Below are 21,111 nucleotides of genomic sequence, written 5' to 3' on the forward strand. Positions count from 1 at the left end.
TGCGGCTTCTCTCCGAGTGGTGTTTCTTCACCCTTCTTTTCTTATGTTATATCCCTATTTCTCCCCCTCCTAATTTTTTCTTTCTTTCCCGTGCACCTCCTGTTCCTTTTGTTTTTCTTTTTTTTTTTTTTTTAAATAGAGGCATGGTTGCCTCACTTTATAATCAAGTTTACTTTCTAATTGAATGAAACGGTAGAAAGTTACATTTTCTAAATAAAAAAAAAAATTAATAAGTTTGCAGTGTTTAAATATTTTTTCAATTAAAATCTCTTAACAAATTTAAACTGTAGTTATAAAAAAAATATTGTTTTCAATTTAGGTAAGGTATTATTTGCATTAACTTTGGTGTACTAAACTATTCAGTTTTTTTCTTTTTTTCTTTTTTTTTTTTTTTACCATAAGAAACGCATTGAGTCAACTGTGAATGAATACGCACATGATGATCACGTGTCCCTACGAAATCGAGGCGCACGTGACATTCACGTATGTTTTTTTTTTTTCCGAAAGAAGCTGAGTGGGGATTTTTTTTTTTAATAATGTAGAACATAAAATGTAACTACAGTACATCAAAGTGGAACAAGTGGAAAAACAAAACATGCTTGTAAAGTTGGACTAATGGTTAAAAATATTTTTTTATACTTTAGAAGTCTAAAAATTGTTTTAAAAAAAGTTGTGATAGCAATTGTCACTTGAGAAGCCTATAACTAAATACTGCTTCGGTGACAATTATTACTGTAATTTTATAAGAGCAATGCTTCAATACTCCGTTGTAATTTTAGCCGTTTATTTTTAATCAATGAAGGGTTAAGATTTATGCATAAAAAAAGATGACCTGCTATTGCACAAGAAGTACTGGTCACCAGATATGTGATCTAAGAGTTTTTTTTGGAAAAAAAAAGAGCTAATATTAAAAAATTAAATAATTAATATTGGAAAGTTTTGCATACTACCCTTAAATCTAGGAGAGAATAAATTTTTAATTAAATTATCCATTTTTAAAGCTGATTTAATAATAATTTATGATCGCATTTGAGTCATAAATTTAGTAATTTATAATTTAAAATTAATTTTCAAACATCGAAACTTTATGTTTAAATAGATAACAAAATTTATTTTTTAAGTATAATATAAATTAAATCTAAATTTATAATTTAAATTTAATCAATATTTTTGAAATTTAATGTTGTTTTTCAATATTGAATTAACAATTTCAACTTACTTTAAAATGTTAGAAATTCTTTTATTTGAAATAAAGTAATAAAGTTTATAATACACTAACTTAAATTCGATTTTAAAGATAGTAACATTAATTTTTGAACTTTCTGTTAGTTTAATATTGAATTGACAATTTTGATTGAAATGTTTACTCGTTAAATTATAATTTTTCTTTCTAAAATTTAATTTTAATTTATTACAATTATAAATATAAAGTTTAAACTTTAAGTTTAAATTTTAAATTCGAATTTATGAAGATTTATCACTTATGAACTTTTCAGCATATCTATGATTGGTAAAGTAACAAATTAAATTAGGAATGAAGATTTGCTTGGATATATATCAAATTTAGTATTTAGCAATGCAATCAGTTTCAAATATTATCTTTATGGATTGATTGGTTAACACTGTTAGAGCAGAGTTATATTGTATAAAAAGTCAAATCTTAACCCCAAAAATTGACAATGGTCGATTTAAATTGGCCGGTGATATTAGGAAGTATACTTATGTTTATTAATATTCGGAAAACGATTGGATACTTTTTATTTTTTTTTATTTTTTGAAGTTTACAAAATTTGGTGCTTTTAACTGTCACTATTTTGTATTTTTTTTTAGAGAAGGAGTTTAGAGAGAAGAGGAATACAGGGGCAAATGCCCAATGCACTATAAATTACGAAAAATATTTACAGTAACTGAAAGAAATAGGTTGAGTATTGACTATTGAGGTACAAAATGGGATGAAAAAGAGAATGAAAATAAAAAAAAAACAAAGAGAGAGAGAATAAGAAAGAAAGGCATAAAAAATAGTAGGTATCAAATCAGGCCTAAAATATATAGAAAATTTATGTTATTCGTCCAATGAATAATTCAAGAATTATTTATAAATTTTGCTAAATATATTTTTATATTAGTTTCTATTAAATTAATCTTTTGATTAAATATATGTTTCAGAGTAAGATCTACCACACGAGGCTGTTTCTTTTTTTCTTTCTCTTTTTCTTTTTTTTTTCTTTTATCTTTTTTGCCCTTTACACCATAGCCCATAGGGTGATTCCCTGTTGGCTGTGTCAAAAGATCATCCCTAGAGCTTCTTTACTTCAAATTTTGCATGTGAAGTCACTATCTGAGAGCTACAATATTACAATATTTATTGTCCTCCACTATTTAGTTTTTACTATAGCAAGAGAAGTACACTCTCTTAGCAAAGTTTTGTTTTCTTAAAATCTTCTTTGTTATGCCTCCACAACAAAAATTTATTGCACAAAGAAGTAATCTAATTCAAAGAAAAAGCAAGAAAAGCAATTTATATCAGGCTAAAATGAATTCCTACCACCAAACGATTCGTGATTTTGTTGCAGACCCCTGAATTTAAATTTTTGAAAGTTACGGAATATTCTGTCGAAAATGCTATAGAAAACAATCAACTTCTAATTCAGAACTAAGTGCAACTACACAAGTTCGAATTACAATTAGACCATCTTGGAAATTATGAAGCAGGAACTTAATGGGCTAAAAATGATCGTCGCACAGGAACACCATGCTGAGCACTATCTAGTACAGCTCTGCTCATTAATTGACTTAGTTTTTGCTACCAACTAAGTATATCACTAAACGCGGCTGGCACGGCCAATCACTAAATCGAGGATGTTGACAGCCGACGTCCTAGCTAAACGCGGCTGGCACGGCCCATCTGTTTGTGTGCTTTGCAACTCTAGCTCTGAAACAATGGAGCACCTTATATTAGACTGCTACTATGCAAATTCAATGTGGATCCGGCTGCTGAGTTCTGCTTCGACAGCATACCATCGGTTGTCCAACTCAACAGGTGGTTTAGCAGCTCGCTGGTGCTGTTCGAGACATCTTCTAACAGGGGAACCTAAGAATAATTTCGATCTACACGTCGCAGCGGGATGCTGGGAGTTATGGAAAGAACGAAACAGGAGATTATTCGACAGCAAATTACAACGGAGTGAAAATCTAGCAAGAGCAACTAATGACACGGTCAAGCAATGGGTCTTAGCGTTAGGACGCTAAGATCGCCCACTACTTCCCTTTTGCCTCGGGTTAGAGTGGTATCACCTTAGTTGGCTAGTCTCCTCTCTGTATTTCATCTGTCTTTCCATCTCTTCTGACCCATGTATCTCTGTTCAAATAGAATATATCCCTGTTTAATCAAAAAAAAAAAAAAACTACTAAGTATATCACTAATCAAATTGAGAATATAAACTTTTCATTGAATAGATTCACTGTCACAGGGCATAGAAGGGATTTACTTAATTTGGGTCTGAAATTTGCTGAATTTTCCGTATATTCTAGTTTTTTTGACACTCTGATTTCATGGGATCTTTTCATTCTCGCAAAATCTTTGGTAAATCTTTTTGGTTTTTCTTATGAGTACTTTTCACCCCATTAACTAGCGTACGAGATCGGTTTGTGTAATATACGGTGCGGTGCCTCTTCTGTACCATGTGCAGTACAAACATTAGTCAATGTGAATCCTATAATGAAGCGAACCCCCTTGAATTTGAATGATATTATTAATACATTAACTACTTAATGAATCGTGCTAAATAACTGCAGCAATGATGCGAAGATCTGCAGGAAATTGTAGTCCCCACCACCACTGAGAACATGTTTAGGATCAGAATCTCTTGAACTGTGAATCAACACTCTTGAATTGCCAACCCTGATACTCCAAAATTGATCATTAATTGGCCCTTCAAAGTTCAAACGAACTAATCTAATCCCTGTTTGTGATGCAGCATCAAATCAAAATGGAAATGAAATAGTATATTACGTCACCATTATGTGCCAGCGTAATCCTTAAGCAAACCTTGCCATAGAGCATTTTTCTCCTCTCAATTCCCGATACCAGGATTCCTGCAACGCTGCTAAACAATTGCGTCGATTTGATCTTTTTCCAATGCAGCAAACAACAGCCCAGTAAAAACATGTGTGGGATCAAGAGATTTTTCCTTTTTCTAAAAACCAACACAACTATGTATCCTCAATAATGATGCACACGTTTTGTGTACTTTTTTTTTTAACTCTTTGCATGATGTGGCTGAAAATAAGTCCCAAATTCCAGGGCACAAGCAGTGTCACTTGTAATTTACACAACCCTTTTCTGTTCTTAGGCCCCTTTGCCCCCAAAATCAAATAGTCAAATAAAACCTCCACTTCCTGGAGCAGGAATAAAAATAAAAAGATTAAAAAAAAAGAAAAAAAAGCCAGAGTATCTAAATTCCATGGAATGGAAACCAATATACCGAGTAATCCAAATTTCTGAAGTTTCCTTTCAAATTCACCACTCCTTGTTATGATCGACGCCATTCATGTTGTTGCCATTGGCTGCTGTCGCCGCCGCCGCGGCCGCAATGGTGCCCTCCTTTCTGCTGCCGCTCCTAATCTTAAGGAAGCCATACAGCTTCTTGAATTCCTTCAATGTGTTCTCCCCGGAGAGCCCCAGCCCCGACGGTCCTCCGTCCCCGTGGGCGATCTCATCGAATTTCCGGGCGGACCAGCTCTCGTTGAGCCTCCGCCCCACGGTGCTGCTTCTGGGCCCGCAATTCGACGCCTGCTGCTGCTGCTGCTGCAGGAGGGCGCTGATGACGGACTTGATCGCCCGGCTGGGGGATCCCCGGTTGGCGATCATGATCTCGCCCACCTCGGCGGGGCTGAGGCGGGCCCCGGACTGGAACCCCTCCTCGACCTGCGGGTAGAGTTTGTGATCCCTCAGCCCCAGGTAGCTGCTCGCCAGCGTCTTGAACGCCGCGAAGTCGCAGAGCGGGAAGTGGATGTGCACGTCCAGGCGCCCCGGCCGGAGGACCGCGGGATCCAGCGTCTCCTTCCCCCCGGCCCCGCTCATCGTGAACACCATCACCCTCTCGTCGCCGCAGCACGAGAAGATCCCGTCCATGAAGCCCAGGATCCCCGTCAGCCGCCGCTCGGGCTCGGGCTCGGGCTCGGGCTCGGGCGCGGCGAGGTGGCGGTCGAGGTCCTCCACGAGGATCAGGGAGCGGGGCGTCGTGCGGAGGAGGAGCGCGCGGGGGTCGGGGGCGCGCGCGAGGTCGAGGTCGTAGACGTCGTACCCGAGGAACCGGGCCATGGCGGCGGCGAACGAGGACTTGCCCGTGCCGGGCGCGCCGTAGAGGAGGTAGCTGCGCCGCCACACGCGCCCCAGCCGGTGGTAGTACGCGCGGCCCTTCAGGAACGCCTCCAGGTCCGCGCGGACGCGCGCCTTCAGCTCCGCGTCCATCGCCACCGCGTCCAGCGTCGCCGGGTGCGCGAACGCCGCGCCGGCGCTCCAGCCCCCCCCGCCGCCGGGGGAGTTGGTGAAGAGGCGGAGCCCGCGGCGCCGGAGCTCGATCTCGTCGGCCACGGACTCGACGTGCTGCAGGTAGGGCCGGAGCACCCGCGTCCGGTCCTGCCGCCGCACGCGCAGGACGAGCGCGCCGGCGCCGGCGCCGGCGTCGGACCAGGAGAGGCGGGCGCCGAGATAGGAGTCGTGGGCGGAGTGGCGCGGGGCGAGGTGGAGGGCGAAGTCGTTGGGCTTGCGCGCCGACGAGGAGATCGCCGCCGCGTCGGCGTCTTCGAGGGACGGCAGCGACGCCACGTACGCGGCCGCCTTCCGGTACAGCGGGTTCTCCTCCTCCTCCTGCCTGCCGCTACCGCCGCCTTCTTTTATGTACTTGGGTATCTCGAAGTATTGGTAGACCTGCGCACGCTCGTCCAGCCACCGCCACCACCGTCCCAGCAGATAAATAAGAGATTTTAGAGATAGAACGATCCGCAATATCGCCACGCCGCACGCAGCGGATACCACGATAGACGACGGACTCATGCCGCCGCCGCCGCCGATATACATCTTGATCTCAATTGCGAGAAATGGAAGTGCGACGAAAGGAGAGGAAAAAGCGTGGGCGCAGGAGAAATGAGGGAGAGAGAGAGAGAGGGCGGTTTTATGCGGGAGATGGATGGTAGGAGACGGGCGTTCGCCGGCCTTGTGTTAGTCAAAGAAGTGGGGAGGGGAGAGGAAGAAAAATAAAACAATCGGAAGGAGGGAGTGAGAGGGGGCATGAACGCAAAGGCGTAGTTGAGAAGCCAAAGGGTAGCAGTTCTCAATTTTTATATTAATTTTTGTTTCATTTTTTTATTTTAGTTTTATATAATATTTATTATATATATTTTTGGGAGAGAATAAGATTACATCATAAAGTAAACCCCTAATATTGTTGATACGCAGCTAGTAAGAGTTAGGCTTCGTTTCAGATTACGGGAAGATTGTGTTATGTGCGGTGAGAAACGACGATGAAAAAATACTTTATTGGTTTCCGTACGTAATATTGCGTTCTGCACATTGCGGTTAGTCGGTTATGATATATTTTCTGATCGTCCTATCGGAGGAAGCGTACTCCTATATACTTTTTCTCAACTCCATTCTAACTAATTGCGTTGGATCTACCTCAATACCAAGCTAAGCCTTAATTTTTCGTGTTTTTAAAAATATATAAATATCTATACTTACAATTTTTTAGTTAATAACATTACTTGAAAATTCATGCTACATTATTAACGGTATAATTCACATTAAGACTCTTCTGTTAGTATCGTACAGATTTTGAAGCTATCCGATAGCTAAAAAATTACAAGCACGTTGAATTTTAATATTTTTGAAACTACAAAAGCTCTCGGTGATATTATTGTTCAATTCTAAATATTATTATTAAATTTTAAAGGTTAAATCTTAACTGTCCACGTATCGCAACATGACGACACATCAATAATACCGTAGGACATAAATTGTGGGGACTCGAGAGCATGCAAGATCACAAGTTACCTGCTTCGCTTATTTTAAAATAAAATAAAATAACTCGATTTTAAATTTAAAATCTTCAATACCAACAATCCATTTTTTAGCCGGTTATACTAGAAACAATGAGGAAGACAATTGAAGGAATTCCATGAGGGATGGCGAGGCTTTCCAGATCAGATACGGGATCATGGCCAATCACACCCAATTGCAGCGCAGCAGGATTGATTAATGGAGGAGATTTTTAAATTAAATCTTAGGTGGGAGGACGAGGACGGCGACGTGGGCCAGAGGTTTTATTATCTCTTATTAATCACACTACCTTATTAATTTTTTTTAAAAAAATAACTACGCACTTTTAATCAGAAACTATCTTCGTCGATCTAATTTAATGCTTGTTTTAGTACATTTACCTGGTATCTATACGAAGCCCTATGTCATAACATCAATAATTTATAAATATAATATACCCTTCGATAAATTGGCATACACAAAATGAGCTATAATATAATTAACTTATACACGCATTAATGATAGTGCTCTTAATTAGATCGCTAACACATGATGGACAGATTTTAATTTTCTTTTTTTTCATCTTCCATCTTTACGTACATTTGCTTTAGCTGCGAATTTATGAGTTGGTTGGTAGCAGCGGCATTCAAATGAACGGGTGGTGCAACTTGTTGACATATTAGGCTTTTTGCGGAAAAGTCATCATGAATTGGTAAAGATCTTCTCTAATAAATGTCAAGTCCATTTTCAACCCAATTTTTGCGAATTGAAAAATACAATCCGCACACCCTTTCATACAGTGTCCATTTTATACATAATTATTGAAAAGTACAAATTGTTTATTATTTTTAGTATTAAAAAATATAATAATAAGATAAATGAGTAAATTTGATCGTAGAGTGTCTACCGCATAATATATTCTGCTTTAGTGTACCGTTTCAATTTTTCATTTACTTTTTATGAAATTTTAGTCGGCTTAATTATACTGCATCGTAAAGTTCGTACATAATCAATTAATATTTTTGCTATGGTATTGCTTATCAACTAAATATTGTCCCAAAATATCTTTTCTTTTTATGGTAATTACCAATTTAGGTTCGATTTATACCGTAACCTTCTGAAAAAAAGATGCAACCGAATCGTGGGTACGAGTGGAAATCCATCGTTAGTTAGCAGTTAAATGACTTGAATGTATTCTATCGCTGATAAATTTGAAAGCGATTTTGCAGTGCACGAAACTGTAGAGAAATTGCGATCGCTGGGACATTATTATTATTATGATTCATTCATGGGTGGTTTCACTCAACAAAGGGTGCTCAAATGGTGGCTCCCGTAGCCTTGGACCACTTCACTTCCCACACCAAGTCAAATGAAATGGCACGCCATTGTTGAGTACATGAAATTTTGGCACCGTAACATCCCAAGGACACTTCATTAGAGGGCCATAATTTTGACTCTTTCATAAGGTACATGAAATGATGAGCGTCCCTGAAATCCAAGCACATTGCTCGCCCAAAATTGTAGGTGAAAGTGTATGGAGAACCCTCAACTAAACGACGTTTTGAACTAGACCCATTATTGTTTTTTTTTTTTTTTTTGGAGAGTTTTACTGTTCATAAAAACTATTAAATTTGATGCACCTGCTCATGGATTTTATAAACAATTCAATTGTACAGCAACTTTGATTTATTCAGTTTTAAAAATAAAAGAAAGTTAAGAATGAGAGGCTATTTTAAAATTGCCTATAGTAAGATAGGAAAAAAAAGAGTATATAAAACTTATATGAATTATAGATCATTTTGATTCGACTATCTTATCTTTTAAAGTTTTAATTTTATTATCTAATTTTTTAATTTAAATAATTTGATGGCTTTTTGGATGCAAAAATTTAAGCTACTCATTTACTATAATTAACTTATGATTATGTAAATTGTATAAATTTTACTAACTAAATCCGTAAAAATAAACAGCTAGTGTATTTAAATTTTAAAGTTAAAGAGTCACTAATTAACTTGTATCAAATAAATTACGATGTCGATAATAAAATTAAATTTTTGCAGATTAGATAATCAAATCCAAATATTTATTACACTTTTTGAGGCAATAAGCCCATATTTTATTTATTTTTTTAGGGTCTCTGCATGTCACATAAAGTATTAGGCACATCATTACTACTCCACCATTAAAGTTGGTTCAATCTAATGATGTCTACCATAAATAGAGTAAGCAAGTATTAATGTGAGCTGATTTTAGATGTTCAAAGACCTATTACCAAGTACAAAAATTTCCAATCTCATTATACAAGACTTTAATTGTTGGCACTAATGCAACAACCTAAATTCAATGATAGTAACACTTTACTTGCATAACTTACACAACCTTAAAATAAATAAATAAAAAAAATCCAATTTTATAGTAAAACACAATAGTAAAGAATATAAGAAGAGTTTAAGCTTTCCAAGCATGCCCAAATTACCGTGGGCTCGGATCTTTCGAACTAAATTATAACACATTAATAATTGAGTTAAGCGAGATTTTTATCAAAATTGTTGAATTTTTTAGGTTCGCTTATTGAAATCTATCGCTTGGAACGTGGGGGGTGTATTGGGTCCCAAACATTATTGTACGGAGTTTTTGATTCAAATTTATTATATTTTGAAAATTAATATTGTATTATTTTATATTAGAAATGATAAGGTATATATGTAATTTATTAATCCATTTTGTATGAGAGAGTGTTAAAAATAGTATATTCTAACTAATGAACTGCTAATTCTTTTTATAATAAAACTATCTCTTAATTTATAGTAATTTAGTATTTTTATTATTCAATATATTTCATACTCTCCTAATTGTGGCTACATCCAATTCTCATTAAATGATAATAATTTAAATATTTTTATATATAATATAAATTATCGAAATATTACAAACTGTGAATCAAATGTGCCCTACATTTAATGATAAAAAGTAATTAGGTATTATTATTATTAAGTTAATTGCCATCATAAGCTCATCTATAAATATAGATGTCTCTGCAAAGTTCAACTTTTTATTTTTATGCCTACAAAATCAATGATATTTTTATTTGCTCCTCTGGTTTCTTACTGCCTTAGACATTGTTTATTTTTTAATAGTAAACTTAAAATAACATTTTTATCATCACAAATTTATTTTTTCAAAAGTTTTAACTGTTGAGAATATACAAAAAATGTCATCCCGCTGATTATATAATCATTATTATAATATATAAGAAGGATGAAAAGGTCAATTTATTTCATCACATACATTATGGTTATTATTTTATATATAATTAACTATATTTTCTAACAGATTCTAACAGTCGAGATATATTTAAAAATATAGAATTTTATAAAATAAAAATAAAAAATTAAACTTTTAATGATATACTGTTATTCGCTATATTTACAGAAAATTATATACAATTAATTATGTTATTATTATCATTTTTGGATTTTTATTGGGATAGAAGAGGTGATAATATAAACCTCCTCCGGCAAACAAAGTATATTCTGAACCGAGAAAGATTCGGTTGTGGCGATCCATGTCATGTGAATTAAATAGCCCCATAATGATCTTAGCTGCACCTGCAATGCGAGACCAATTTAGATACATACCTAATTTAATTATTTTTAATCAAATAACTTCAAATTCCATCGTACTAGGTACTTGGGTAAGGCGCGAAGAAGGAAGTCTACGTATACTCACTTACACCGCATCATCAGTACACAAATTATAATTAATTTTTTTATAAAAAAAATATAATAAAAATATTTTTCAATTACATTATGATGAGTAAATCCGAAAGTACTGTCTCTGGTTCGGATATAAGCAAAAACTAGCTATTACAAGGATAGGTAAAGTATGGGGATAAAAAAATAACGTTTGGATGAAAATCGGGTTGTTCCAGCGGGATAAGAAAAATAACGTTTGGATGGATAATATGGAATAAAAAAATATTAAGTAGTTTTATATAGAAATAGAGAGGCCGTAGGGATAGTATAACCGGTATTATAGGTAACCGAGAACTCAAAGTAAAAATTAGGTTTGGGTATAAAGGGAATAAGGCCTATTCCATTATCCCTATCCCCTAATCAAACACTGCCAAAGGAGACAATCTATTATAGTGGGATGTCATGTCAGTAATATAACTGATGCATTCTTAAACTTTTCGGGCTGAGGGCTATTTGATTTTCCAAAGAGTGTGGAAGAAAATTTTCTTTAATTTTTTTGAAAAATTTTTTAAATTTTTAACTTTTAAAATTAATAAACTTAGCTTATTTTTTCTAAAAAATTGAAAAACAAACATAGTAGTTTCCGTACAAAAATTTACTAAAAAAGATAGTTTTTTCTTGAACCAAATAAGTGAAAAATTTAAAAAAATCGTAAAAATTCTTTTTTATTGAAAAAATTTTCTTATAATTTTTAAGAACCAGACGGCCCCTATATAGCTTTATGATTGCTAACTGAGGTGCTCTATGATATGTAACTAAGTTCAATTTCGACAGCATATTATTTTATATTTCTGGACGATATTTTTTTTTTTTTCCTAATAATTGGATGGAGGCGGATAGTTTTTTATCTTTCTCTCAAAGCAAAAAATCGAAAAAAATATACTTGAGATTTTCATAAAGAATTAATTGATATGTTATGTTGTTGATATCTTAGCATTTCTTAATTATAAATTAATGTCTTAAATCAACTATATATATATTAAAATATATATATATATATATAGAACTAGGCTAATATACTATTGATAGCACGAAGCATTAGTCTACCAAGTTTCCACCATTAGATTAAGTGATGTGCGGTTAGAATGACGTGAGCCCCATAGGACTTGAGTGGATGGTTGTGATTGAATAGTATGATCTAATGGTGAAAATGATCAAAAGGTAGATCTAACGGCGAATAACTTGTAGCACCAGTGTTTTCGTGCTATTTATAGGCCGTTTAGTCTTACTATATATTATAAGTATTGGAGTCCTTGTCCTCATAAGTTGTTTTAAATGATGGTGCTTCGAATCGATGATCCACTCCGTTAAATATGATTTAGAGTATTTCAAATTTCTAGAAATAAATTTCGTTATTTCTGAAATCAATAATAAGTCATATATGTTTGATTATATCAAAATAAATATTTCGAAAAATCTGTCGCATTACACTTTTGGCACTATAAAATGTTTTGGTCTACAACAGCCAAAAAGAAGTTAACAATAATTGATAACATCAAGTTAAAATAATATTGAAGAAAGAATATATCTTTTTTTTTTCAAAAAAAAAAAATGTTATCAAGGAAACTTTTGACTTGCAGTGTTTGGCTTTACAAATGGAGAAAATTCTATTATATCGCAGTCTGATCACATCATCTATAATCAGTCAATCATATTTTTTTTTCAAATAAAAATTAATAAAAATATTTTCTAAAATTATGATAGGATGGTAAACTCCAAGATGCATTTTGATTGGCTGGAGATACCACTTCACTAATGTGATTGCTAAATTTTAGAGCTTTCCCCCCCCCCCCCCCCACAAATGGTCACAAATTTATCCCTTTTGTAGCAAAGAGTGGTATGCTATTTCCTTTGTGATAGAATAATAAAGCAAAAAAGGTGATGACTAATTAAGAAAAGGAAATGTGTGAGTAATAATTAAGCAAAGCTGAGAATTCCTTTTGATTCCTTGGAATATTTTACAAAAGAGTGGAATCTAATATTAGCATCTAATTAAAGATTATAGAAATGTGCACTCCATGTGGTGGTGCGTGGCACTGGACCCCTTTAATTTCATATATCAGCTATTTGATGGCTGTGATCTGCACCTCATTGATATTGCCTTCATCTGTACAGCTTCAGCATAAATATAAATTCATCTGCCAAAAAAAATAAATGTATGGTTGGAAAATACTTCAATGCATATTCAGGGATAATATATTGCCGATAATACATCAAAATTTTAGAAATATCTTATTTAAATCTACTGTTTTTTGTTTCAAATATACTTTCATATATTTTTTCATTATTCAAAATACTCTCACTAGTTACTATTGTTAGTGCTCATTAAGTCATCCCGAATAAATCTGAATTAAATTTCAACCATAGTTAAAAAATAGTAAAATAACCTATTTATCTCTAAATTCAAGTAAATAAAAAAAATAGTGATGATAGAAGGTATATTTAGAAGTGTAAAAAGTTTAAATATTTTTTTTGTCTATAACTTAATATAAATAAGAAAACTTGGTAACGATAAAATATATATTTTGAATTACAGTGTTAGAGATAACAGTTGTTCTTAACTGCTCACTAAAAAATTACTTTAGGATATATTGAAAGAACTTTGAACTTTAAAATGTATTTTTAATATTAAGCCCTCTAAGAGGAGTAATACGAAAGTGGAGAACTTCTCAGGATATATGAGCAATTGCCTTATATCTATTATAGGATATACATTTTATATTCCATCATCCATAAATTTTAATTTTTTCTAAAATTTTAGTCAAACAAGTAAATAAACTTGAATCTTTCAGAGATATGGGTATAAGATTTACACCTATACAACAAGTGCACAAGTAAGCATCACTATGTAAGTAGATACTCAACTTGGTTTTATACATTTCATTAAATAATGCGCGGTGTCTAAAGTTTCGTATTATTACGCGTTTAATTTTGACTGTTAAAAACAAAAAAAAAAGACACCAATTAATTTTCTGTTGAATAATGATATTTATTTAAACTTGCTTAAGAAAACTAAAATAAACGAGTGTTTTTTTTTTTTTGTAAATGAATAAGATGGTTATTATAAAAAAATAGTTAAATTTTTGACGTACTAAATGTTCAAATAAAAAGTTTCAAAAAGCAAGTCTCAATTTTGGAATAATTAAATGGACGTTATACATCTTCCAATATTTAATCTACTTTTGTTTTGTGTTCCTTTCATTTTAAAAGGCACCAAAAAAATGCTATATCAAAGAATCCAAATATTGCAAGCAGATATAAGACAGTCGCAAAAAAGGAAATGGAATTTTCCTTATCACAACAAGATGCTGCAGTTATTGTCATAAACTACAATTTTTAATCTTATATTTAATATATAATATAATATATATATTATATATTATATATATATTGGCTGGTTATTATATTCTTATGAGTATAGACCTTCTTTATACTTATAAATTTTTAACCGGATGATGGGATGTGTGAGTTAAAACTGATTATGGTCCCCACTTAGAATGATAGTGGTCCCCTAGGGTTGAGTGGGTAGTTGGTTGAATAGTATGATCTAACGGGTGAAAATAATCAATGGAATAAATCTAAGGGCCGAAAACTTATGAGTATAAGAAAGCTAATACTTATAAAAGAATAGTAGCAGGAATCTCTCTCTCTCTCTCTCTCTCTATATATATATATGTATATATATATATAATTGTCTGTGGTACTTTCGAAGCATGAAGTAGGACATTTAATTTGATGTTCGGTTCCATTATGCAGAATTTATGCTATTATAATTATTTACAAACTAAATTCTATAATTTTTGGATATCATTTACCAAGTGATCAAAGAGTCACAAGAATGACTATTTTAATGTCCGATGTGATATGTTTGTAATTTTAACAATGTCGAACAATCTAAATTAAATAAAATTTTAATAAAATGTTTTACTTACCATCAAAAGTAAGATTAATATTTTCAATTTTGAAATTTAAGTTTTTTATCATTATTTTTTATAAAATTTTTATTTTCAGCCGTTCATTGTAAGATTACTCGTTTATTAGTCAAATGAAATTAAAAAAATTATGAAATTTGATTTTCTTGATAGTTGCAACACAGTAGATCACATTTAATAGAATCGTTCGCCGAATCGGATGTCTTATTATTGAAAATAATTTATATACACTGAGACTTCCGTACTTTCGAAAGTAGATGAAGCTCACTTTATCTCTCTCCATATATATATATAGGCTAGCGCTACTATACTCTTATGAGTATAGGCTCCCTTGTATTTATAAATTTTTAACCGTTGATTGATGGGATGTATGGTTAGGACGATGATGGTCCCCGCTTAAAATAATAGTGGTCCCCTAGGGTTGAGTGAGTAGTTGGTTGAATAGTATGATCTAACGGATGGAAATGATCAGTGGAATAAATTTAAGGGCCAAAAACTTATGAGTATAAAAGAGTCAATACTCATAAAAGTATAGTAGCCGGACTATATATATATATATATATATAGTAAGTTAGTAAGTCTCCCGTACTTTCGAAAGTACAGAGACCTCCGTGCTTGTAAGTTGTTTTTGATAATAGAAAATCCGATTTGACGATCGGCTCCGTTAAATATAATCTACTCTATTGGAATTATTTAGAAACCAAATTTTATAATTTTTTGACATCATTTACCAAGCGATCAAAAGGTCTCAAAAATGACTATTTTAACGGCCGATGTGGCACATTTTTAAGTTCAACGGTGTAGAAGTATCCAAATTAAATGAAAATTTAACAGAAAATTCTACTTAATATCAATAGCAAGACCAATACTTTCGATTTGAAATTTGAGTCTCTGACCACTGTTTTTTATGAAATTTTTATTTTCAACCATTCATTTTGAGGCGACTCGTTTACTTAACATTTGCTGCTGCTCAGTCACTGTCAACATTACTAGGAATAAATGGTGCGAGTTTTTGCTTTATGTTAAAGTTCTCTGCAATTTATTACTTCGAACTATAACTTTTATTGCAATTTAATAGGTATTACGGGTGGGAATAAATGTTTTTCCATTAGGATGGCAGTGTGGGAGAGTTAGGCTAAAAAAATACAGTGAAAATTGTTGTGCAACATAAACGGCGATGCATTGCAACGCAATCTGGAAGGACAGCTGTGTCCAGCACTGTTTTTGCACCAGAATATATTGCGCCCTATCTCCCTCAAGAAAATTAAGGGCATGTTTGGTTCACCTATTTAGACTATGAATCGGACTGGATTTTATTGATTCCGATGTTGCCGTTTGTTTTATAAGAATCGAATTTCAATTTCACCCCCCCCCCCCCTCCCCCCCCCTTTTTCCACTCCGGAATGGAATGGCCAAATCCATTTATGATTCAATCGCTTTTAATCCGGATTAGATTCATTCCGAAGTAAAACTATTCAAAATCCTCCTTTTCATCAACACCTACCTCCTCTTCTTCATACTATTCGCTCTCTCTATTCAAAACCTCTCTAAAAAATTTTAAATTTTCAATTTCGATTTCATTTCAGATAATGAACTAAACATTTTGAATGATTGGTCATTCGTATTATTTTCATCTCCAAGAGCAATTCGAATTCTATTTCACCATTTCTATTTCAATCGATGAATCCAAACATGTCCCTAAAAGTGAGTGGCAATTAACGATTCAAATTTTTTTTTAAGAAAAATAGAAATAAGAGACTTGGTGGGATCAAAGTGATTGAGGTCATTTTTAGCACAGTATTGTTAGAAACCTTTTCACTTTTTATTTTAATTTTTAGTGTTGCACGGTTGGCGTGACTTTCATCTAGGGATAATAAAAGTTTTTTTTTTTTTTAAGAGAAAGGTATAATGTTCACGCTTCGTTTTACCTTTTTTAAAAAATAAAATTAGCTAAATATAAATCGAACTTAGGATTGAATATTGGATCTCGATAGCAACCATCGAAATCTTGTCACTTGCGCTAGAGTAGACGATCCAGTACTACGAAGGTTTTTTTAAGTAGAGATATAGTTGGTTAGAAATAAACTGAGTTATTTGCCTAGATTTGATAATCTTTCAAACAATTGCCCTTCGTAGTTTTTTGAAAAACTATATAAAATTTGGCTACATTAAGGTGTGGGAAAAATAAAAAATATTACAAAATCTTGGGGTCAAAGTATTTTTTTTTATTTTTATTTTATTTTATTTGCTGTGAAATGCTTGTTAAAAAACATATGGGTTGATGCTATCTTGGCTGATTCGGAGAGTTAGCTCATTTATAGGGGCGTCCTGTTATAATTTTGCTTTATTAAAAAATATGTTATAAAAATCTATTCAAAGCTTGTTTATAATTGACATCGTAATTTTTTCCTAAAATATTTTTACTCGAACTTTTTGTTACAGTTTTATTTTATAATGTATATATTTTTTGAAGATTAAACATTATATTTTCATGGCCCCTTCAGAATCTAAATTTCGGTTCGTCTCAAGAACCTAATAAGCGTGTTATTTAATAAAGTTTTACGAGGCAAATTAAGAAGCAAAAATTATACATGAATATACATCTTATGACAAAAGAAGATTACTGTGTTGCCAAGTGCTAACATTCCTAAACCTTCATGCATCGCAGTTCACATCATTTCCTTCGTAATGTGAATTTTATATATAATAATATATAATAAATGGTAAATAGTAGATCAGCATACAGCTAAAATAATGTTTCGGCGGCTGCTTGCGTTTGACGTTAAAATTGCGGAAAAAAAATTTTGGTAGAAAAAATTTCGTAGGAAATAAATTTTTATACTCCTTAGTGTTTGGTCTTTGTACAGAAAATAAAAAAAAAGTTTTCGCGTTACAGAAAAGAAGTAAAAAAATAGTTATAAATAAAAATATTTTATATATATTATATTATATAATATATATAATATATATATTATATATATAATATATATTATATATTATTAATATATAATAATTATCATATTACTAATATTATAATTTATATTTGTAAATAAAATATATTTAAAATATATTGTACAATAAGTATATAATATAATATAATATAATATAATAGTATATATATATATTTAATACTATAAAATAAATTTATAAATAATATTTATAAATAAAATATTATATATGTGTGTGTGTGTGTGTGTGTGTGTGTGGACCACTCACATGGTCCATGAGCTCTTACATAAGCTCGTGGATCCTGATCCTGAGCCGTGATTTTTCATTGTGAGTTTTTGTTTTCCGCCGCGATTTGGCGGAAGATGAAAAGCTTGCTTTTACGTAGAATTCGTAAAATAATTTTTTCGGCGAAATTTTTTTACATCAAACTAAACGCTGGAAAAGGAATTTTCAAGCCTGAAATTTTTTTTTCAGGATAACCAAACACACCCTTAGTTAAAAGCTTCTGCAGCAATGAATAATTCGAATACAAAGGCACTTACCAAATGGTTTAATCATTAAATTGATGAGCACCATTTCGTTTATTGTTAATGTTCCTAATTATTTTTTATTAGATTAATTATTTTTATACGAAGACGTGTCATTTTTTTTTGAAAGAGAGATAGATAGTATGCTATTCGTTTCATTTATTTTATTTACAGATAAATTTAGCTAAAAATGTGAATCAACTAAGAATTGAACTTGGGATCTCGGATCTCAACCACTAAGTCTTTTGCTACTTGCGCTAGGGACGATCAGTAAGACATGTCTTAATATTAATAGAGAGATGTCAGATATGTCTCTTCTCCCTAAGAGAGTGTCTTTTTAATTTTTATTTGTAAAGAAATGCCACTGTTAAACAGATTATATTCCTTCACAGTAACTATTCATATCTTCTTATACATAAATGTATAACATAATGTTTTTCTTCGTTTTGTTGCATCCTGCAGGTGCTTTGTCTAACTTAGGCTTACTTTGGTATTGAGGTCTATCTAACGCTATTAGATAAAATGGAATTGAAGAAAAAGCATATAAGATATGCTTTTGCGTTTTCCGGTGGGACCGCAGAAAATATATTGTAACTGACTCGTCACGACGCGGAACGCAATATTACTTATGAAAACAAACAGGGTATTTTTCCATCGTTTTTTTTCACCGCACGTAACGCAATCTCCCCGCAATCCCAAACGAAGCTTTAATTATTTTAGTGGGGACTAACAATTTGAATGTTTGACCCGAACGTATGAACTGGAACTAGGCTTTGGGCCCGTCGAGGCCCATCTTTTGGTCCACTTTCTTAATAGGCTTTGGCAAGCATGTTGGGCTAGTTGGCCCAGCTGGGTCGGACCGTTTGCTTTACGTTCAACCACAAAAACTACTTCAACTTAAACTTCATATTCGATGAAACAAATAAGTATTTTATATTCATGCGCAACGGCATTTATTTGATCATGCAATAATTTATTTTAATATGTAGATTGTACTTGAGTTTGATTTGTTTTTGAGAGATAGGTAGTATGCTATCCGTTTCGTTTATTTCATTTAGAAATAAACTTAGCTGAAAATGTGAATGAACTAGGATTCGAACTTAGGTCTCGGGTATCAACCACCAAACCCTTTGCCACTTGCTCTAGGGACGGTCGGTTACTTGAGTTTGATTTTGCTAGAGAATTTTCGGTGTGTGAAATTTTATCTCGGTATTGGATATTAAGATGGTAATTTATATTAATGTACTTTTACCAAAAACATAGGATATTAAATGACACTAATTTAGTAATATAATTAGTAATAATTATCAGAATCTTGATACAAACTATGATTCAGTTTTGATTTATTAAACGAACCAAACTCAGAGCTGAACTTAGCTTGCTTGATATTGGTTAAATAGTTTTTTTTAAAAAATAGTAGTAATTAAGAAAAAGAATGTAAGTAGTTGGATAGTTGGAGTGTATCTTAATTGGATTTAGGATCCGATAACCCAAGCTCCGCGTATAATTAGCTTCTTCGTCCTTCCCCACGCGGGCCATGTTCGCCCTTCGTCGCGAGTGGGGGCGTGCGCTCGTGCTTCAGAGCCAAAGCTGCGCCGCCGCGTCCATGGCCGCCGCGGCCACCGCCGCCTCTCCCAAGAGACCTAGGGTTCCGGCGTTCTCCACCGAGCCCCCAAACCCTAACCCTAGGAGGGTCGGCACCCACAACGGCACCTTCCACTGCGACGAGGCCCTCGGTTGCTTCATGATCCGCCTCACTGCTAACTTCTGCGGCGCCGAGATCGTGCGAACTCGGGACGCCGAGGTGATCTCGTCGTTTATTGGATTCGATTTCCTTTTGTTCTTCTTCTCAGTGTTGGTTTAGTTTGGTGCTATTGTTAGAAGATTGGGGATTGTTGCGAAGCTATTAGTATTTGTGGATAGTGCTAGTTGGTATTGTTTTAGATCCAGGATTCAACATTTTTCCTTGAGTTTTTATCTTGCATTGCACATTTAAATCCTTACTTTAAGATTCAATATCAAGCTCTTTTTGCGAAAAAGAGGAAGCTCACAAAAAATAGCTAGAAACTATCAGCTAGACAAGGAGGTAGAAGATTACAAAAATTAACCAGAAACTCGGTTTATCTGATGTTCTTTAAGAAATGCATTTCTGATCCATGATTTTACTCGCCGATGCTTATACTGTTCTCACCTATTTATTTGATCTTACTTATTTGTAAGATATATATAAGAGTGAATGTTTCATCTAAGTGTGCGCATGTATTGGTACGTGAACTTTTCTTTTCATACGCTTACTATCTTACAAGGTTGGTTACTTTCACTCTAAATTTTTCTCTGGCTACTGAAACATTTTGCAGATGCTAAACACGCTGGATGCAGTGCTTGATGTTGGGGGTGTGTATGATCCAAGCCGAGATCGTTACGATCACCACCAGAAAGGCTTCACTGAGGTCTTTGGCCATGGTTTCAACACTAAACTTAGCAGTGCCGGCCTGGTGTATAAGGTAACATAACCACCTACTCCCTATCGAAGCCATCGAAGCCATATATTCCAGACTCAATCTCAAACTAAGATCTCAAACCAGATTCTCATATCGGCTATGTATTGATAAATTTGGACATCGACCATACATGGTCTTATTTAGACCATATAATTTTCACTACTTTCTAGGTTTTGGTTCATTTTGTTTCTTCGTGTTGCAGCATTACGGAAAGGAGATTATTGCCAAGGAGCTTGAGCGTGGTGAGGACCACCAAGATGTGCAGCGCTTATACATTGCTGTCTATAAAAGCTTTATTGAGGTAATGATTTGTAATGTTTGTGAAGCTTTATGATGCTTGAGTTATTTCCTTTAGTATATAAGGTCAATCTCACAACCCAGTAGTCCCATATTAGATAATATTGGCGA

General features: G+C 33.8%; 2 protein-coding genes across 4 annotated transcripts; one reads left to right on the forward strand and one right to left on the reverse strand.

Annotated features, from left to right (window-relative positions):
* On the reverse strand, positions 2,594–6,445 carry LOC109707139 (AAA-ATPase At2g46620-like). 3 transcript variants are annotated; one of them, XR_002215422.1, is made up of 3 exons: positions 4,485–6,445; positions 3,295–3,358; positions 2,594–3,128 (listed from the first exon to the last, which is right to left on the reverse strand). XR_002215422.1 is itself a non-coding variant. In XM_020228230.1 (2 exons), exon 1 carries the CDS (start codon positions 6,080–6,082, stop codon positions 4,520–4,522), a length of 1,563 nt encoding a protein of 520 aa, XP_020083819.1. In that variant the 5' UTR covers positions 6,083–6,445; the 3' UTR covers positions 4,251–4,398; positions 4,485–4,519. The 3 variants fall into 3 exon arrangements, 1 of the variants encoding a protein (XP_020083819.1); XR_002215421.1 differs by having other exon boundaries at positions 3,295–3,379; XM_020228230.1 differs by lacking the exons at positions 2,594–3,128; positions 3,295–3,358 and adding an exon at positions 4,251–4,398.
* On the forward strand, positions 19,716–21,065 carry LOC109707577 (UPF0160 protein MYG1, mitochondrial-like). Its single transcript, XM_020228954.1, has 3 exons — positions 19,716–20,006; positions 20,560–20,706; positions 20,906–21,065. The coding sequence occupies exons 1-3, from the start codon at positions 19,740–19,742 to the stop codon at positions 21,035–21,037; spliced, it is 546 nt and encodes a 181-aa protein (XP_020084543.1). The 5' UTR covers positions 19,716–19,739; the 3' UTR covers positions 21,038–21,065.

This window comes from Ananas comosus, linkage group 3 (assembly GCF_001540865.1).
Source record: "Ananas comosus cultivar F153 linkage group 3, ASM154086v1, whole genome shotgun sequence".
In the NCBI taxonomy this organism is placed as follows: domain Eukaryota; kingdom Viridiplantae; phylum Streptophyta; class Magnoliopsida; order Poales; family Bromeliaceae; genus Ananas; species Ananas comosus.